Source organism: Trichosurus vulpecula, chromosome 6 (assembly GCF_011100635.1).
Source record: "Trichosurus vulpecula isolate mTriVul1 chromosome 6, mTriVul1.pri, whole genome shotgun sequence".
NCBI classification, from domain to species: Eukaryota; Metazoa; Chordata; class Mammalia; order Diprotodontia; family Phalangeridae; genus Trichosurus; species Trichosurus vulpecula.
Window position 1 is genome coordinate 111,169,623 of NC_050578.1, and position 15,548 is coordinate 111,185,170.

The 15,548-nt window shown below is 36.3% G+C and overlaps 1 protein-coding gene across 4 annotated transcripts in view; it reads right to left on the minus strand.

Annotated features, from left to right (window-relative positions):
• Nucleotides 1-328: 328 nt before the first annotated feature.
• GAB1 (GRB2 associated binding protein 1) overlaps nucleotides 329-15,548 on the minus strand; it is a 185,757-nt gene continuing 170,537 nt past the window's right edge. For all 4 annotated transcript variants that reach the window (XM_036763021.1, XM_036763022.1, XM_036763024.1 and 1 more), the window contains 4 exons: nucleotides 13,159-13,252; nucleotides 11,648-11,771; nucleotides 5,508-5,630; nucleotides 329-4,820 (listed from right to left, as the gene is read on the minus strand). In XM_036763021.1, coding sequence (XP_036618916.1) covers nucleotides 4,662-4,820; nucleotides 5,508-5,630; nucleotides 11,648-11,771; nucleotides 13,159-13,252 — 500 coding nt within the window. In that variant the 3' untranslated portion in view covers nucleotides 329-4,661. The remainder of the gene's footprint in view (nucleotides 4,821-5,507; nucleotides 5,631-11,647; nucleotides 11,772-13,158; nucleotides 13,253-15,548) is intronic.

Here is a 15,548-nt window from a genome sequence, read left to right on the forward strand (position 1 = left end):
TACCAAATACTTTGGAACACACAGACCTAAGAATCAGGCACAGAAAGGTCATTTCGTTCATCATTGTTGTCAAGTAGGTCATGCTATACACACTTATGTTCATAACTTCTATCAAATGAGGCAGGCAGCTTCTTATAAAGAGTAAGAACTACAGAAGGAATAAAATTCATCACTCTTCCCAATAGTCAAACCATCCCACTGAAACAGGTGGAACTCAAACAAACAAACGCTCTGGATACTGGGCAAGCTCACGTTCATGCTTCTGAAGTACAATTTCAGGGTAAACATAGGATGTTTAGAACCCCTCTAAACCAACAGCATACAAATATAATTTGTCAGAGACAGCAATTTAATAAAACAAGAATAGTAAAATAAAAAATTTAAAAACCTGGTTTTTGGCCAAACACAGATTAGACAAACAAGCTTGGAAACTTTGTTTTGAGTTTTTTACAGTTTTCCATTTATTTTAATAACCTTTAAGAAAAATAATTTTGCTTAGTGTTAAAATGGCTAAGTTTAGAGAAGTGTTACCAGATTAGCTCAACAGTAAGGATATGTAACCTGTCACTCAACCACCTTTTAAAATATATAACACTCTGAAGTTGCAGTATTCCAAGTTTCTGTGAACAGGGTAGTTTTCCATGAGACCTCTCTCAACAAAATAGAAATCAGAAATTTTGTTTCTACATCACAACCAGGAAAGATTAATTTCTTCTCAGGAAACATATTTACATTTGGATGCCTAGAATATTCATGAATTACATGGCCTAACATTACCTGCAGACATATAGAAAAGGAGAGAGAATTTGGGAATTGAATTGTTGTTACATCGTACTTCCTAACTTTTTGAGGTTGACCTTAGAGAGGACAACCATACCTCCCTACAAACCAACAACTCCAGAGATACTGTCAGAGACAGAATGATGAACTGAACAGGCTATTGGCCTTCCTCAGAATAGTGATCCTTATATAGATTTTTATGGGGTACTGTTGATATGGCTGTGTAAATAAATCTATAAAATGATTAAAGCAAAAATGCCAAATTCAGTTAGTAAACTGGGTCAAAGCTCATCTTATCATAACTATGAAATACATTTTTCTGACAATACCACACACAATATTTATACAAATGAGGATGTTCTTAACAGTAGCTGTGCTGTTACAGGAAATTATATGTATATATGTATGTATTTATATTTATATACATATATAAACACATATGCACACACACATCACACTCGTATTACCCATCACTACTTGGTAAGCCTTCCCTTCCACTGTCAATGGTCAAGTCATAAAACTAGAACCATCATTCCATCTCTTGCTGTTTCTAAATGTTAAAGGCTTTGCATAGCTCTATAAAATACTCATTTCAGCACTTTCAACGAGGCAAAATAAGGAGGCATTAAGTATTTTTGGAAGCAGCTGGGCATGTTCTACTTCGTGTCCCAGAAATATTATGTAGCCATAAACCTTTAAGATTCAATGGAATGCAAGGGGAGAAACCTGGTAACTTCCCATTGGTGGGGATAAAACTGATGTTGTATTTTCAGCTAACATCCACAAATATTAACATATTTCAAAAACCATTCTAACTTCATTTCTCCTAGCATGAGGGAAAAAAAATTAAAAAAATCAGGCCAGGGAAAATTATGATGGGGCTATGCACTGTAGTGTTTATACATCAAATCAAATTTGGTCTGTTATTACTTCTGTTGCGTGTAGTTTTTTTTTTAATTAGAAGTCACAGGTGCCTATATATATTTATGTACCTCAGAGTATCTGCGTAGTATTCCCATTCTGCTCACAGTTGTTCATGTGGTATTGATATATTTGTGTGTACATGTTATTGGCTAGAGTACAAACAAAAACATTACCACTGACAGCTTAAAAACTGTACTAAGAGATGCCCACTGTGGGTTCAAATAGCTTAAATCCTTTGAAAGTCAGGAGAGTAAAAAATTTGAATTTTTAAAAAATGTAAATAAAAATTAAGTTTTGAAACAGTACACACCTTCATGACATGTAGTAGTTGCTTAGAAAGCAAGACATTAACAAAATTACTTTTAATGTTTAAAATACATATTTAACATTTTATGTGGAAAAAAGACAGCTGAGAGACCCAAAGCCAGCACAGTGTTCTTGGACTTCCACAATACCACTGATTGATTTAGCACCAGACTCACTTTCCAGGAGAATTTTCATCTGTTTTTCATTTAATATTGGCAAGAAAATTTTCAGTGGATGTTAATTTCCTACAGCAAACTGCCTTCCTAAAATATTTTAAGTACCAAGTGCTCACCCTGCATGATGGGAAAACACTCATGACTATGACCTGCTGGGAGTGCTGCATTCCTAGGAGAAACAATGGATAACTTGACAGAGTTATGCAGAAAAAAGAAACCATCACATTTTTTTCACCATAGCTTGAGATCTTAGAGACAATTAAAAAAAACACCATACAGTTCCTATTTCTCAGTTCTCTTTAACTTCTCTTTGAAAATGTTTTAAGATTTAAGTCACATGTTCTAGGCAACACAATTTAGCATTTTCACAGACCAACTAACTATATTTGGGTAGTTTAGGCACATTTCGTAGCACTTAGCCTTTATTTTATGGTTCCATGGCAAAACGGTTTAACATATCACTCTCGAACAATCTGATTTATTTTTTAAAATCACCTTATAAAGTATGTCCCGGTTTTAGTTTTTGTTATTTTAGTTTTTTGTGGTTTTTTTTTTCCCCAAAAAGAAGCAAACATTGAAAGCATCAAAATGTTACTAGCTCTACAAGCCACCTTATTAGGATAATTTATATATTGTGGATCAAGGGAAAAAAAATCCACTAAGATGATTAGGCACAGTAGTAAGGCCAACATGCTAGAAAACAGGACACAATGGTTTAATTAGGCAACAGTCAGAGGTCTGGATGTAAGAAGGGAGAGATGTCTTACAACTGGAGACATGGTCTTCTCCCTTCCTTCTTTTCCCTCCCTCTTCCATGTTAGTACATTTTATTCCATATACAGTAGGCCTCATATATGTCCGTTAGGTAAAGAATGGTAGTTTCTTCCTGATAACTAAATCATGTTTCTAAACCAAGGCAGCTTAACATAATGTAGTCTGGTTTTAATGTCATCGCCTTGGTACTCATGGCACAGGACCAAGTTTAACATGAGAGATAGTGTTATCCCAAAATTCTTCTGGTGCTCTCAAGAACAAACCTAGTTATGGGTGCCCAAAACTGAATTTCCCCATTCTAGCAATTCATGTTAGACTGAGGCTCCAAGTGTATCTGAAATTGGGGCAGTGAATAAAAATCACAGTACAAAAAACCTTTACATCCTCTACTGGAAAAAGCAACAGGTGTCACACATGGCAATTACTTACATAACAGCATCTGTTCTTTTAAAAAAATGTATATATATATATATGTATATATATAAAATATCAGTTGCATAGGGATTTAAATATAAGGCCAAGAAGAAGATTAAGTAAAATAAAAGTTCATAGAAAGGGCACTATGGTGTCAAAACATAGTTATTTCCATTCATAGAATAATAAATCTGTATTACTGTCTAATTAAAAAAATCACAGTATGTTACTAGTACTAACAGTGAATGTCAACTGTCCCATTAATTTCAAGTTGGAAAGCAAATACCAGGACTTCTAAGTAAGACTAAAAGCTCACTGTCTAAACCTGATCAGTGTGATTAGCACAGCAGTGCTCCGTACGTACCTGATTATTTATATATTTTCTACCTTTTGTAAATAACGTGAAGATCAATACATGTTAATAAATGGGAATCACAACATTACTGCATGGCCTCAGTGGTTTGCAGGCTGACTTGATATTTAATTACTGAGTTTTTTAAAAGTGCAAGATCCTACCCTGCAGAATCTTCACCCAATGAACCCCAAACACTGTCATTCACAAAAACAAAAAACAATAGAAGTTCCACTACTAAACTAAATGTGTCTAAGGAAGAATAGTAGGTCCTAAATCCAGAATGGTTCATTATTATTAACTTAGAGCATATGTGTTAGGAGGGCAAATGGTAAGCCCCTAATTATGCTTTGCATTAAATAAAAAAATATAGCAAACTACTGTTTACCACTTAAAGTTTCAGGTAGTCAATTAAGTTGTCAATCTACTTCGAATGCATTTTAAAATGGACAAGTGAAGTTTAGACACCAATTTCCACTCTATATGTAGCTTAATTAACCTAGACTTGTTATGTAGAATAGTGTGAGGAAAAAAACGAGAACTCCCAAAAGAACTGCATTAAGGTACATTATTTGGGAATACCTGAACCCACACTTTAACTGAAAAAGTGCATAAATATAGTAATACTACAAATGTATTAACTGGAGAACAAATGTTTTTCTGGGAGCTAAACAATACTATTTCTCTATGTTATTTACATCTTGTAATTTGTTCAGATACCACAAAGCACCATTTGGGGTAATCAAATGCTTGATTTTGTCTGAAATGTCCATTGACTTCAACTCCATTGGTTTCAAGGATCTATCCAGAGTTGTAGAGTCAAGTCCTCTTCAGTCAAACACTGCTGTGGATGTGGCTCTGTACCATCTGTTACCAGGAATTATCTTGAGAATTCTGGTTTCTTCTGTTCTTGGAAGGCAGCTGGAGAAGTATTTTCATTTGACACTCTTGGTTGGAGTTTCAGATTCTGTAGACTGTCTCCCATCAGTCCAAGCTTCCCGGGTGCTCTTCAGTGCCAATGTCTTCTGTTGGTCAACCACAACATAGTCCACCCTCTCATCAGCTACACTGCTACCGGAGCCGCTGCTCTTTTGCTTAAAGGCAAAGAAAGAAAAAGAAATGAGAAAGAGAAAGGAGGGTGAAGCAAATATACATTGACACTAAGAGAAAAACAGCATCATCCAATAGAGAGCCTGCTTAAGAAACAGGAGACAAATTACTACATGAAGACCAGCCAACTAAATACATTCATTCTAGAAAGGCACTGATCCCAAACAATTTGTTCTGGACCTTTCCCTATATTTATCAAAATTACCTTCTTGCTCTCTCTCTTGGATATCCCCTTACTACTAGGACTGCAAGAATTCAATTCCATCCAACAAAAATTTATTACATGTTTACCACATGTAATAATGTACAGCACCAAATTCTGCTGATATAAAGCTAAAAATAAATATTCCTTACCTTCAAGAACCTGGAGGGGATGAGGAGAGAAGGGGAAGAAAACAGTGGCAGGAAAATCTGACCATCTACCTATATCAAACATTCATAATCTTTATCAATTAATTAACAAGTATTTATTAAGCATATGCTATGTGTCAGGCACTGCATCAAAATCAAATATGAAATTTCTAATAAAAAAATAGATCCACAAAAGCATACATATTTAGCCTATCTTATGCTTGTTGCCAACTTCTCCTCTTCAGGTGAAATGTCTCTTTTTTCAGGTTTGCCAACTCCATTTAGTTTCTGTATTTCCCTAGTATATCAGTTTCATTTACCTTCCGTGGTGGTGTCGATTTCCCAGAGTCTAAATCTAGGTCTAGGTATTCCACTTGTTTGTCTCCTTTGGGCTTTACCATTGGACTGCTTCCTCCATCCAGGCTATTGCTGCCAAACAAATTCTGAAATTGTAACAAAAAAATCATATGAGAGATCAAGAAATCTCAATTAACTCTAACCTAGTATAGATGATCTAACCGTTTGTTCTAAAGACAAAAAGATAAAACAGCTGTCTTGATTTAGTAATCAATATACATTTAAAAAACTCCTAGATGAAGCAAGATGTACTAAACTAAAAAAAATTAAATAATAAAAACAAAGCAATTTAATCAATATGTGCTTGTGACAACGACAAAGAGAATTTTAAAATTCAGTCTCAGCTCACACTCATGTCGGCATATCAAGCTGCAATCTGTGATGCTTCAACCTTTTTTGGTTTTGGTTTTGGTCCCTATCTGGGTATTTCATCATTGCAGGAAATTCTCAGTGTGGAACTCTAGCACCACCCCCTCCCACACCCCCATCCTCCTGCCAATGATGAAGATCAGCAACTTATCTGTTACTTATTGTCCTAATGCTTTCTGGGGCCACTGAGAGATTAGACAGTTTGCCTGTTGTCACACGGTCGGCAGGAAGACATCAAACACAGGTCTTCTTGATACCACACTGTTTCCTATCCTGCCTCAACATTAATGTCACATTAAATAATTTTAACAAGGGCATGCCCATCAACTGGAGAATGGCTGAACAAGTTGTGGTAAAACACTGTAATGGAATACTACTGTGCTATAAGAAATGATAAACAGGCTGATTTCAGAAAAACCTGGAAAGACTTACGTGAACTGATACAAAGTGAAGTGAGCAGAACCAGGAGAACACTGGACACCGTAATAGCAATATTGTACAATGATGGACTGTGAATGACTTAGCTATTCTCAGCAATACAATGACCCAAGATAATTCCAAAGGACTCATGATGAAAAATGCTATCCATATCCAGAGAAAGAACTGATGGAGTCTCAATGCAGATTGAACCATTCTAATTTTCACTTTATTTTTTCATGTTTTTTTTTCGGGGGGGGGTCTCTGTTTTCTTTCACCACATGCTAAAATAGAAATACGTTTTGCGTGCCTGTACATGTATAATCTATATCTAATTGTTTGCCTTCTCAAGGGGAGAGGAAGGTAGGGAGAGAGGGAATTTGAAACTCAAAATAAAAAAAAAGAATGTTAAAAATTGCCTTTACATGTAATTGGGAACTAATAAAATATTTTTTAAAAAAAGGAATTTTAAAATTTAGCCACATTTCCTTGGATCATGGGTTTAGTGCTGAAAAGGACCTTATAAGGCATCTATTATAATCTACTTATTTTACAGTTGAGGAACTGAGATACAAAAGTGAAGCAACTTGCCTGAACTCACAATGGCAGGGCCCAGATCTGAACTGAAGTCTTCTGCCTCCAAATCTAGGCTCTTGCCTGCCTCTTATGGATTCATCAGAATGTTAGAGCTGAGAGATCTGATAGTAACTAGCCCAGATCTTGATTTTACAGAACAGAATACAGGTCTTAGGAGAATAATCAAAGATTAGAAGCAGTATATAGCAGGAAGAATATTAGGACTTTGAGCCAGGAGACCTGGGCTTCTGAAGCCTCGGGGCTACTACTTATTTTGTGACCATAAACAGGACATTTAATCTCTTTGGACTCAATTTCCTCACTTGCAAAATTAGGGGTTGTAAAAGATGACCTTTGAAGCCTCTTCCAGCTCTAAAACTCTGACTTCAGAACACAGGCTTGCTGACTCCCAACCCAACATTCTCATTTCTAGTACCATTAGGCTATGCTGTATTTAGCCTTGATGCTTGCAGATTAAATTATGATAACAAAAAAAAGAAAATTAGTGCAATTTTGGGTAGTTAGCTTGTGCAAATGGCTATTTTCTCTTTGCTGTTTCCTTCTCTGCAAGAAAACAGGCATTTCGAGGGATTCTTCTCTTTCATAATATTGCATTCTTGCTCTTACTGCTTCACGCAGTAGGGGAAAAAAAGCGATACTCCAAATGATCACTGAAAGAATTTTTGTTCTGAGCTTATTTGATGGAGAATACTTAGATTCACAACATCCCATGGTTGAAGAGGAACCCACTCAATTTAATTGGAAGTAAAAACAAAAACCACATATAAGTGCCTTCAATCCACAAAGCACAAGTAATACAAAAATGAAACTGGATAAAGTCCTGCCCTCAAAATCTTTTAGCTTAATATATAATTCATCTAGTGAATTCCTATGTTTTCAGTCAGCTGTACACCTAAACCACTATATACATTTTTTGACTCTTTGGTGGAATATTCTAATTTAATTTAATATTTACTATTATTTATCTAATATTCTAAAAGGTATAGTTGTTCTATGTCTAATGACAAGCTATCAGTTGGAAAAATTTTTACTTTATAAGCAATGTTATACTGTGGGGAAAGCACTGGATTTATGTTTGGAGGATTAAAATCCCAGCTCTACCTTTGGTAATCATGTTATCATCTCTGGGCCTCATTTTCCATTTATGTAAAATGAAGATGTTGGATTAAATGATCTTTAAGATCTTTTCCTGTTTCAAATCTGTCACACTAATTATTGTGATCAGAACTGATGCTGCTATAATGAAAGTCTACTTTCTCTTCTTACAATCTCAGAACAACTTGCCTAAATTTCACATTATAATCCATTACATAGAGAGTATGGCCCAGCACCACATATTTAGATTATGATGCCCATCTGTAGTCAGCAGCATGATGAGCTAGGAGAAGGGCAAACATTCCAGTTTTCCAAAATGGCACCAGGCATTTTTTCACAATGCTTAAGCATGGTATCTTTACTTACCTATTCACTCATCAAGCATTTTTCTCTCCTGCCCTTAGATACCAGAGGAGGCAGTAGTGTCTATATAGAAATATTTCATACACTCCAGTTTCTCTCAGTTTACAGATCCCAAAATCCCTGATTTCTAACGTTCTCCTTTTATTCAAACACCCATCCTCACTTTAGCTCATTCAATATTTCCTCCTGAACACTCTCTCGAAATCTTCTCTCTAGAACCAGCTGCTATAATATCTCACGTGGGCTACTGCGATAACCTCCTATTTGTTCTCTCTGCCTCTGGTCTTTGACCTTTCCAATCTACCCTCCATTAAGCTATCAATCTGACATTCCTAAAGCCTCTATCTAACCATGCCATTGCCCCATTCAGGAAGCTTCACTTGGCTAGAACAGAACAGAAACACTGCTGCTTGGCAAGTCCAGCCCTTCCCAATCTGGCTCCAATTTACTTTTTCTAGATTGATTTCATATGACTCTTCCCTCACATGCTTTTAGATTCCCACCAAAACGGTCTACTTGCTTCCCCAAACATGACATTCTGCCTCCCATTCTAAGCCTGTACAAAGGCTGAAAGGTTCTGCCTTCTCATCCTGACCTCTTGCAATGCTTATACCTATTCACGACTCATGTCAAGTGCTCCCTCATACATAAGGCTCTTTCTAATTCTTTATTCTAAATTCCTTCTCATTCCTGATGTTCTCCTTCATCCCCCAAAGTACCCTGCATGTATTTATGTATTCACATCTATGAATGTGTTACTTCCTTTCAATAGAATATAAGTTCATCGAGGGCAGGGACTATCATTGGGTCTTGGTATTGTCTATCTCTGCCACAGTGGCTGGCACATAGTAGATGCTTAAGAAACACATTTTTTAATAGAACTGAATTAATAGTTATTTATCTTCTTGTCTGTTTTTATGGAATAAATATTTTCTGCAAGGTTTCAAAAGGTGCCCTCATACCAAAGGGCCTTGTAAGACTTGATTTACTTTTTCAAAGATTAAAACTTGTCCAGTTAATACTCTATTGCCTTATGCCTATATAGAGCAAATAGCTCATCTGAGCCCTCTGGACTAGCAGGGAGAGATTACCTGGGTGCAAGAAAAAAGGCTTGAGAATTTCAGGGCTTAGAAAAAAGATGGAGTTGATTTTAAATATATAACACTCTTAACAGGGCTGAAAAAATAAGCAAAAAAAAATTAAAAATCTTACTATTTTTTTAATACATGGTTTTTAATTCCCCCTGTCAACTCAAAATACTTGTTCTGTATTAACTCAGTCATTTATATACTGAAGTTTTAAAATGCAATGAGTTCTTTTTATTCATTAAAAAAAATTAATTTTATTGCTTGTTAGGCCCCAGCTCAAGGTTTTCTATGGTTTTTGGGCAATCTTGTAGATGGCTTAACCCATTTTCCATTACATCCATACAATTCGACAAACATTTTCTTTGCCAATAGGACAATTTTAGCATACTGGCCTCACTAATAATAATGCTAATGATACCTAACATTTATATGGTGCTTAGTACGTGCCAGGCAATGTGCTAAACACCTTACAATTATTATCTCACTGGATCCTCACAACAACCCTGGGAGGTAGGTGCTATCATTATCCCCATGTTACAGATGAGGAAACTGAGGCAAAGAGAGGTTAAGTGACTTGTGCTGGGTCACACAGCTAGTAAGTGTCTTGAGGCTGGACTTAAACTTGGGTCTCCTTGTTCCAGGCCTGTCCCCAGTCTTAATAGACTCAGATCCTCTGTGTTCTACAACTTGAACTATTAGGAAGAAAATAAAGTTACTAAAAAAGATCTGTTACACATGGTCAACTAACCAAAAACTTAAGGATAATCAAATAACGAAAGTTGCAAAAAGTCATAATTTTATACCGGGTGTCTAAAATTAGGCCAGCTCCCAGATGGATCTCTGGGAAGTGATGAGACAGGAATGCAGTGGGAAATGCATACTATAAAAACTAAACACATCAGTAAAAACTTATTTTCATGCAATATCCTAATGTGGGAAGCTTGTATGTTTCTTGCTGCTTGTATTCTAATGTCCTGCTATAATGTGACAGGGTGTTCTACCACCAGGTTTGCTTTAGGCTCTATCTTGGAGGTGAGGATAGTGGAGTGGAAGAGTGGGGTTAATTATTGAAGTATCAGAAATACTGGGCTGAGTTTGTATTATATAAAGACTCCAGCCACACATTAATTTCCTTTTTTTGAGGGTCGAGGGTCAGGGGTCAGACCTGTGATGTCATCGTCATAGAGAAGACTTGGTATGGAAATTCTTCCCAAGCAATGTACATCAGTAGTTTCTCTATAACTTCATGGGACGGAAGATTTAGGGCTGGAGGGGACCTTGGAGTTCATCTAGTCCAAAATCTCTGATTTTTCAAATAAGGAAATTGATGTAAAGTTAGATTACTTGCCCAGGGTCACACAGGTAGTAAGAAATGAGCTTTGAATGTAGGTCCTCTGACTTCAAATCTGGTATTCTTTCTACAGCACCATGTTGGAGGCATAAATTGGCCTCAATTAAAGGTAAGTTAATTTGAGTGGACAGCTAAAGTTCAAGCACTACCTTAATTATTGAGTTTGCTAACAGTTTTTTCCCCTTTCAGAAAAGCTCTAGCTTGTCTTTAGATTAAAAATGAATTCAAGGGCAGAAATCTGATCTAATGATGAGATTTGGGGTGGGAGGTGGATTGGGGAGGGGGGAAGAGACACAAAGAAGTTTACAAATCCCACATCAGATTGACAAGAAAAAATATAATGGAATCTCTATTCAAACCATCTCCTTCACCCTGGTTGGTGTATTAAATATAGAATTAAGAGTCAAAATGAGGCCTCAAATTTATCCTTTTATATCTGAGGTTTGGCCATGCAATTGCATGACTGCTTCGGTATTCAAAACAAAACAGAAAACCCCAGAGATTTAGTGAAAAATATACAAATATACTTTGAACTCCTCAAGGAGAGGATATTACCTTGCTAAAGCACTTACACTTCTTTCATTAACTTCACTGAGAAAATATTCTACTCTTAATTTGTATCCGAATGTTACTCTGAATTCATCACAAATACCATCAATGATAATATTTAGAGAGATGGGGAGAAAGAATTTTAAGGAATTGCCTTTTTCCTTATACATAAAGAAAAGATATAGGATTAGGTTGGTAGTCTTGTCTCCATCTGAAAGAGTTATAAGCAGCAACTAGGTGAGAAGAGCTAACTTGACATGCTGATTTTACTTACTGGGTCTTCGCTGGACAAATTTGGATTCATGGGCACATAATTCTCTTCACTGTCATGGGAGTCACTGCTTGAAGTTGTGCTATGAACTGAATCCGGTCTGGGAGACAGAGGAAACCTGGAGGAGCTAATCACCAGTAATTATTTTTTATAAGCAATATAAATTGGAATAAAATTGCTAAAAAAAATAATAAAAATTATAGGTGGAAACTTTAAATTTTTTGGGTCTCTGTTGATATTCAACAGAGTTTTATTAATGATCTCACATAGTCCTTTATTCTTAGCCCATTAAAATGCATAATGAATCTCTGGAGTTTAATCTTTAAAAGGTCATCTTTCTTTTCATGCACAGAGTTATTTTGTGTAAGAATCAAATTATAGGATCATCAGACCACTGCCGTGAGGCTGGAAGGGACCTTAGAAAGTCACTGAGTCCAATCCCTCTTTTTAAGATGAGGAAACTGAGGCACAAAGGAGTTAAGTGACTTGCCTAGGGTCACATAGCTACTAAGTCTCTGAGGCAGTACTTGAACACAGGTCTTCCTTACTCCGAGCCTGAGTCCAGTGCTCTCTGTCCATTGTGTCATGCTGCTTCTACTAATGAAAAATAATAGGGACTGTCCATCTGAAGTCACCAAAGTCACCTGAAGTCACCAAAAAAAACCCAAACCAACTTCAGTAAAAAATGGATATTTGAAAATCCCTTTAAAAAATCCAACCTATGTTATGTGTGCCTACAGGATGTTTGGCTGGAAAAAAAGATGAGCCGGCCACGTACTGGGAGCAAAAGGCAACCAGTGAACTGGCTATATGCTCACCTGGGATTCACAGAAAGAAAAATGATCTAGAACAAGGGTTCTTAACCTGAGATCCATGGAAAAAAAATGACATCTTTATTTTGACAATCTTCTAACTAGGATGTAGCAAATCTTTCCATTATGAATGGAGCCAACCAAATGTTATTCTGAGAAGGGGTCCATAGGCTTCATCAGATGATCAAAAGGGACTACGATACAAAAAAGGTTAAGAACTACTGATCTAGAAGAAGACCCCACAACTTGTTAGATGTTCCCCATACAAGAGATTTATGGGAGGTACCCAGGTTGTGCAGCCATGACTGAACTGCACCTCACCAGTGGAGGAAATGCCAATATTGATGGGACCACACATGTTTTGGAGTGGTAGAATATATTCAAAGCCCCTTTAAAAACCTGAACTCTATCATGTGTAAATACACCCTCACCTACTGGTATATACTCACACAGACACACACAATCAACAGGCAATTCCTTCCAGCATGCCTGCACACATATACAGGGAAATGAATATCCCACATACACAACCTCTGCGCGATGCTTCTCATTATTCCCGCTTTTAAAGAAGAGACGCCTAGCTCTCCTCCCTCCTCACTCCATGCCTGCTTGCTTGCTAGGCATTTCACAGCTTCTAAAAATCACTCAAGATCATGAACAACAGTAATTATTCAAAGTAATGCAAATAAACCAAAGACTTACTCTCTAGCAAAACTCCTAGTAATAGGAGACCTCACAGGGGCTTGGAGCTCTTCCCATTCTGGCAATGGTTTGATTTCCAGTGGTGCTGGTTTTACTGTATGAGAAACACAGAGAGAGAAAGAGAGACAGACTCTTAAGGCACAGGGCAATCTAAAACACATATGGTATTGTAATACTGGTGTGCATGTGTATATGTCTACATACATACTTTTTTTTTTTTTTTTTAAAGAAAAGTGTTGGAAAAGACCTGAGAGAAGATCTAGTTCAATTGCCTCTTTTTACAGATGAAGAAAATGAGGCTCAGAGAAATAAGTGACTGAGATCACACAACTAAAATTAGTGGCAGGCCTGAATTAGAACCCAAGTCTCCTGGTTCTTGGTCCTGGACTTATTTTACTAGACTACACTGCTTCTCAATTTAAATGCCTATTTAATTCATGAATATTAAAAAAAAGAAAATTGCGAAAAAGCATTTCATTTTTGTTTTATGTTTCTCAATTAAACTTTTCTTCATCAGTTGATGCTGAATGCTACTCTTGAGTTATGGAGGTTTTTTTTTTCTTTCTCTTTTTATATGCATTTAAAAGCACATTCCTTCCTGAATTTAAAAACTATAATAGTGGCTTATTTTTATAGTGAGGTAGGCAGTATAAGCTTTATTATCCTTTTACAGATGATGAAACAGCCTCAGAGAGGGTGAGAGATCACCCAAGGCCCAAAGGGTTAAAAAGCAGAGACAAGATTTGAATTTGTATTCTGACCTCAAATTCCAGGGCTCTTTCTACTGTAGAACAAGGTATCCCAAACCCAACAGTAATCATACGGCTCTCTCCATTGTATTTTAAAAAGAAACAACAATTAAGATTTTAAAAAAGAGGACCTTAACCTGGAGTTCATAAACCTGTTTTTTTTTTAACATTTTTAACTGTATTTTAATATAATTGTTTCCTATGTATTGTATTTTAGGTATTTATAAACATTATTCTGAGAAGGGATCCACGGGCTTCACCAGAATGTCAATGGAGTTTACAACATGCAAAAAAAGGTTAAGAATCTGTATTTTAAAATATCATAATGAAATATAACATTTCACTATGAACTGTGTCTTAAAACATTTGATTTATTTCTAGTCTAAAAAAATTAGTGATTCCACTTTAAAAAAGGTAAGCCAAAGATGTAAAAAAATTAGTTACCTATTTTTTGGCTAAAAACAGTCACCTTAAAACTAGTTTCCTTTCTCTATGGGAGACAAGGTAAATTTGCCTACAGTTTCCATTGCTGAATTACAATAAAGCCAACAAATGACAACGGGAGATAATTAGTTTGCTTTATGGGTAATCCTGATTTGCTCAGTAAATCAGAACTCTAGGCAGTCTGAAAAGCCAATTGACACACATATGCACATGACAGCTTAAGACTTAATTTGGACACTGTCTCCCTTAGACAATGAATTCCTCTTTGAATTCCAAACAGTTATTGGCCCCCATCACCAAAATCTTTTCTTAAAGTTAAAAAAGAGCCTCCCCCCCCAATGATGGGCTCAGAAAAACAGCTCAATTGATTCCAATCAGCTATTACTACAAATAATGCCATAGTACATAATGTGCAGTTATGTCAGATGTTCAAACAGGCTCTATAAGGCATATGACTGAGGGCACTGGGAAAGACGACAAGAAATGAACTATGAATGGCTTCATTAAAATTTTTGAGATAATGGGGTAATTTTGCTGATCACTGTATACGTAGTAACTAATTATGGCATCTGACCCTTGCCTTGGCTGATCTTGCCTTCTGGGATAATAATTCCCTCTTAAACCCTGGGTATTTGTTACAGTTTAAGCTGACAAATGAAGCCCGGTCATTTTTCCAAATACAAATCTTACTAACTCATGGAAGTTGGATACCTATATGGTATTCTCTAGAGTATGGTAAATACCAGCAAGAGACACCATTTGCAACAATACAAATCATCCACAAGCTTGAGGACAAAAAAGTGATCAAGGAAATGAGAAGTAACGCAGCAGGTAAAACTCAATAACAAATATTTCCTTCCCCCCCACCTTTTAAATATAAGCTTCTGGGTTTGGGTTTTTTGTTTGTTTTTGGGTTGCTTTTTTTTTTGCAACACAATAGGGATCATAGATTTAGAGCTGGTTGGGACTGTAGAGGCCAATGAGTCCAATCATTTTACAGATAAGGAAACTGAGGCAGACAAAAGTTAAGGACTTGTCCAGGATCTTGAATCTAGTAAGCATCTGAGGCTGGATTTAAATCAGGTCTTCCTAATTCCAACTCTAAGTTACCTTATCCAATATACCAGGAGTTGGATTTCCTTTCAAAGGAAACTTTTATTCCCTCCCAAAGTTAAATGTAGAAAGGCCTTACCCCCC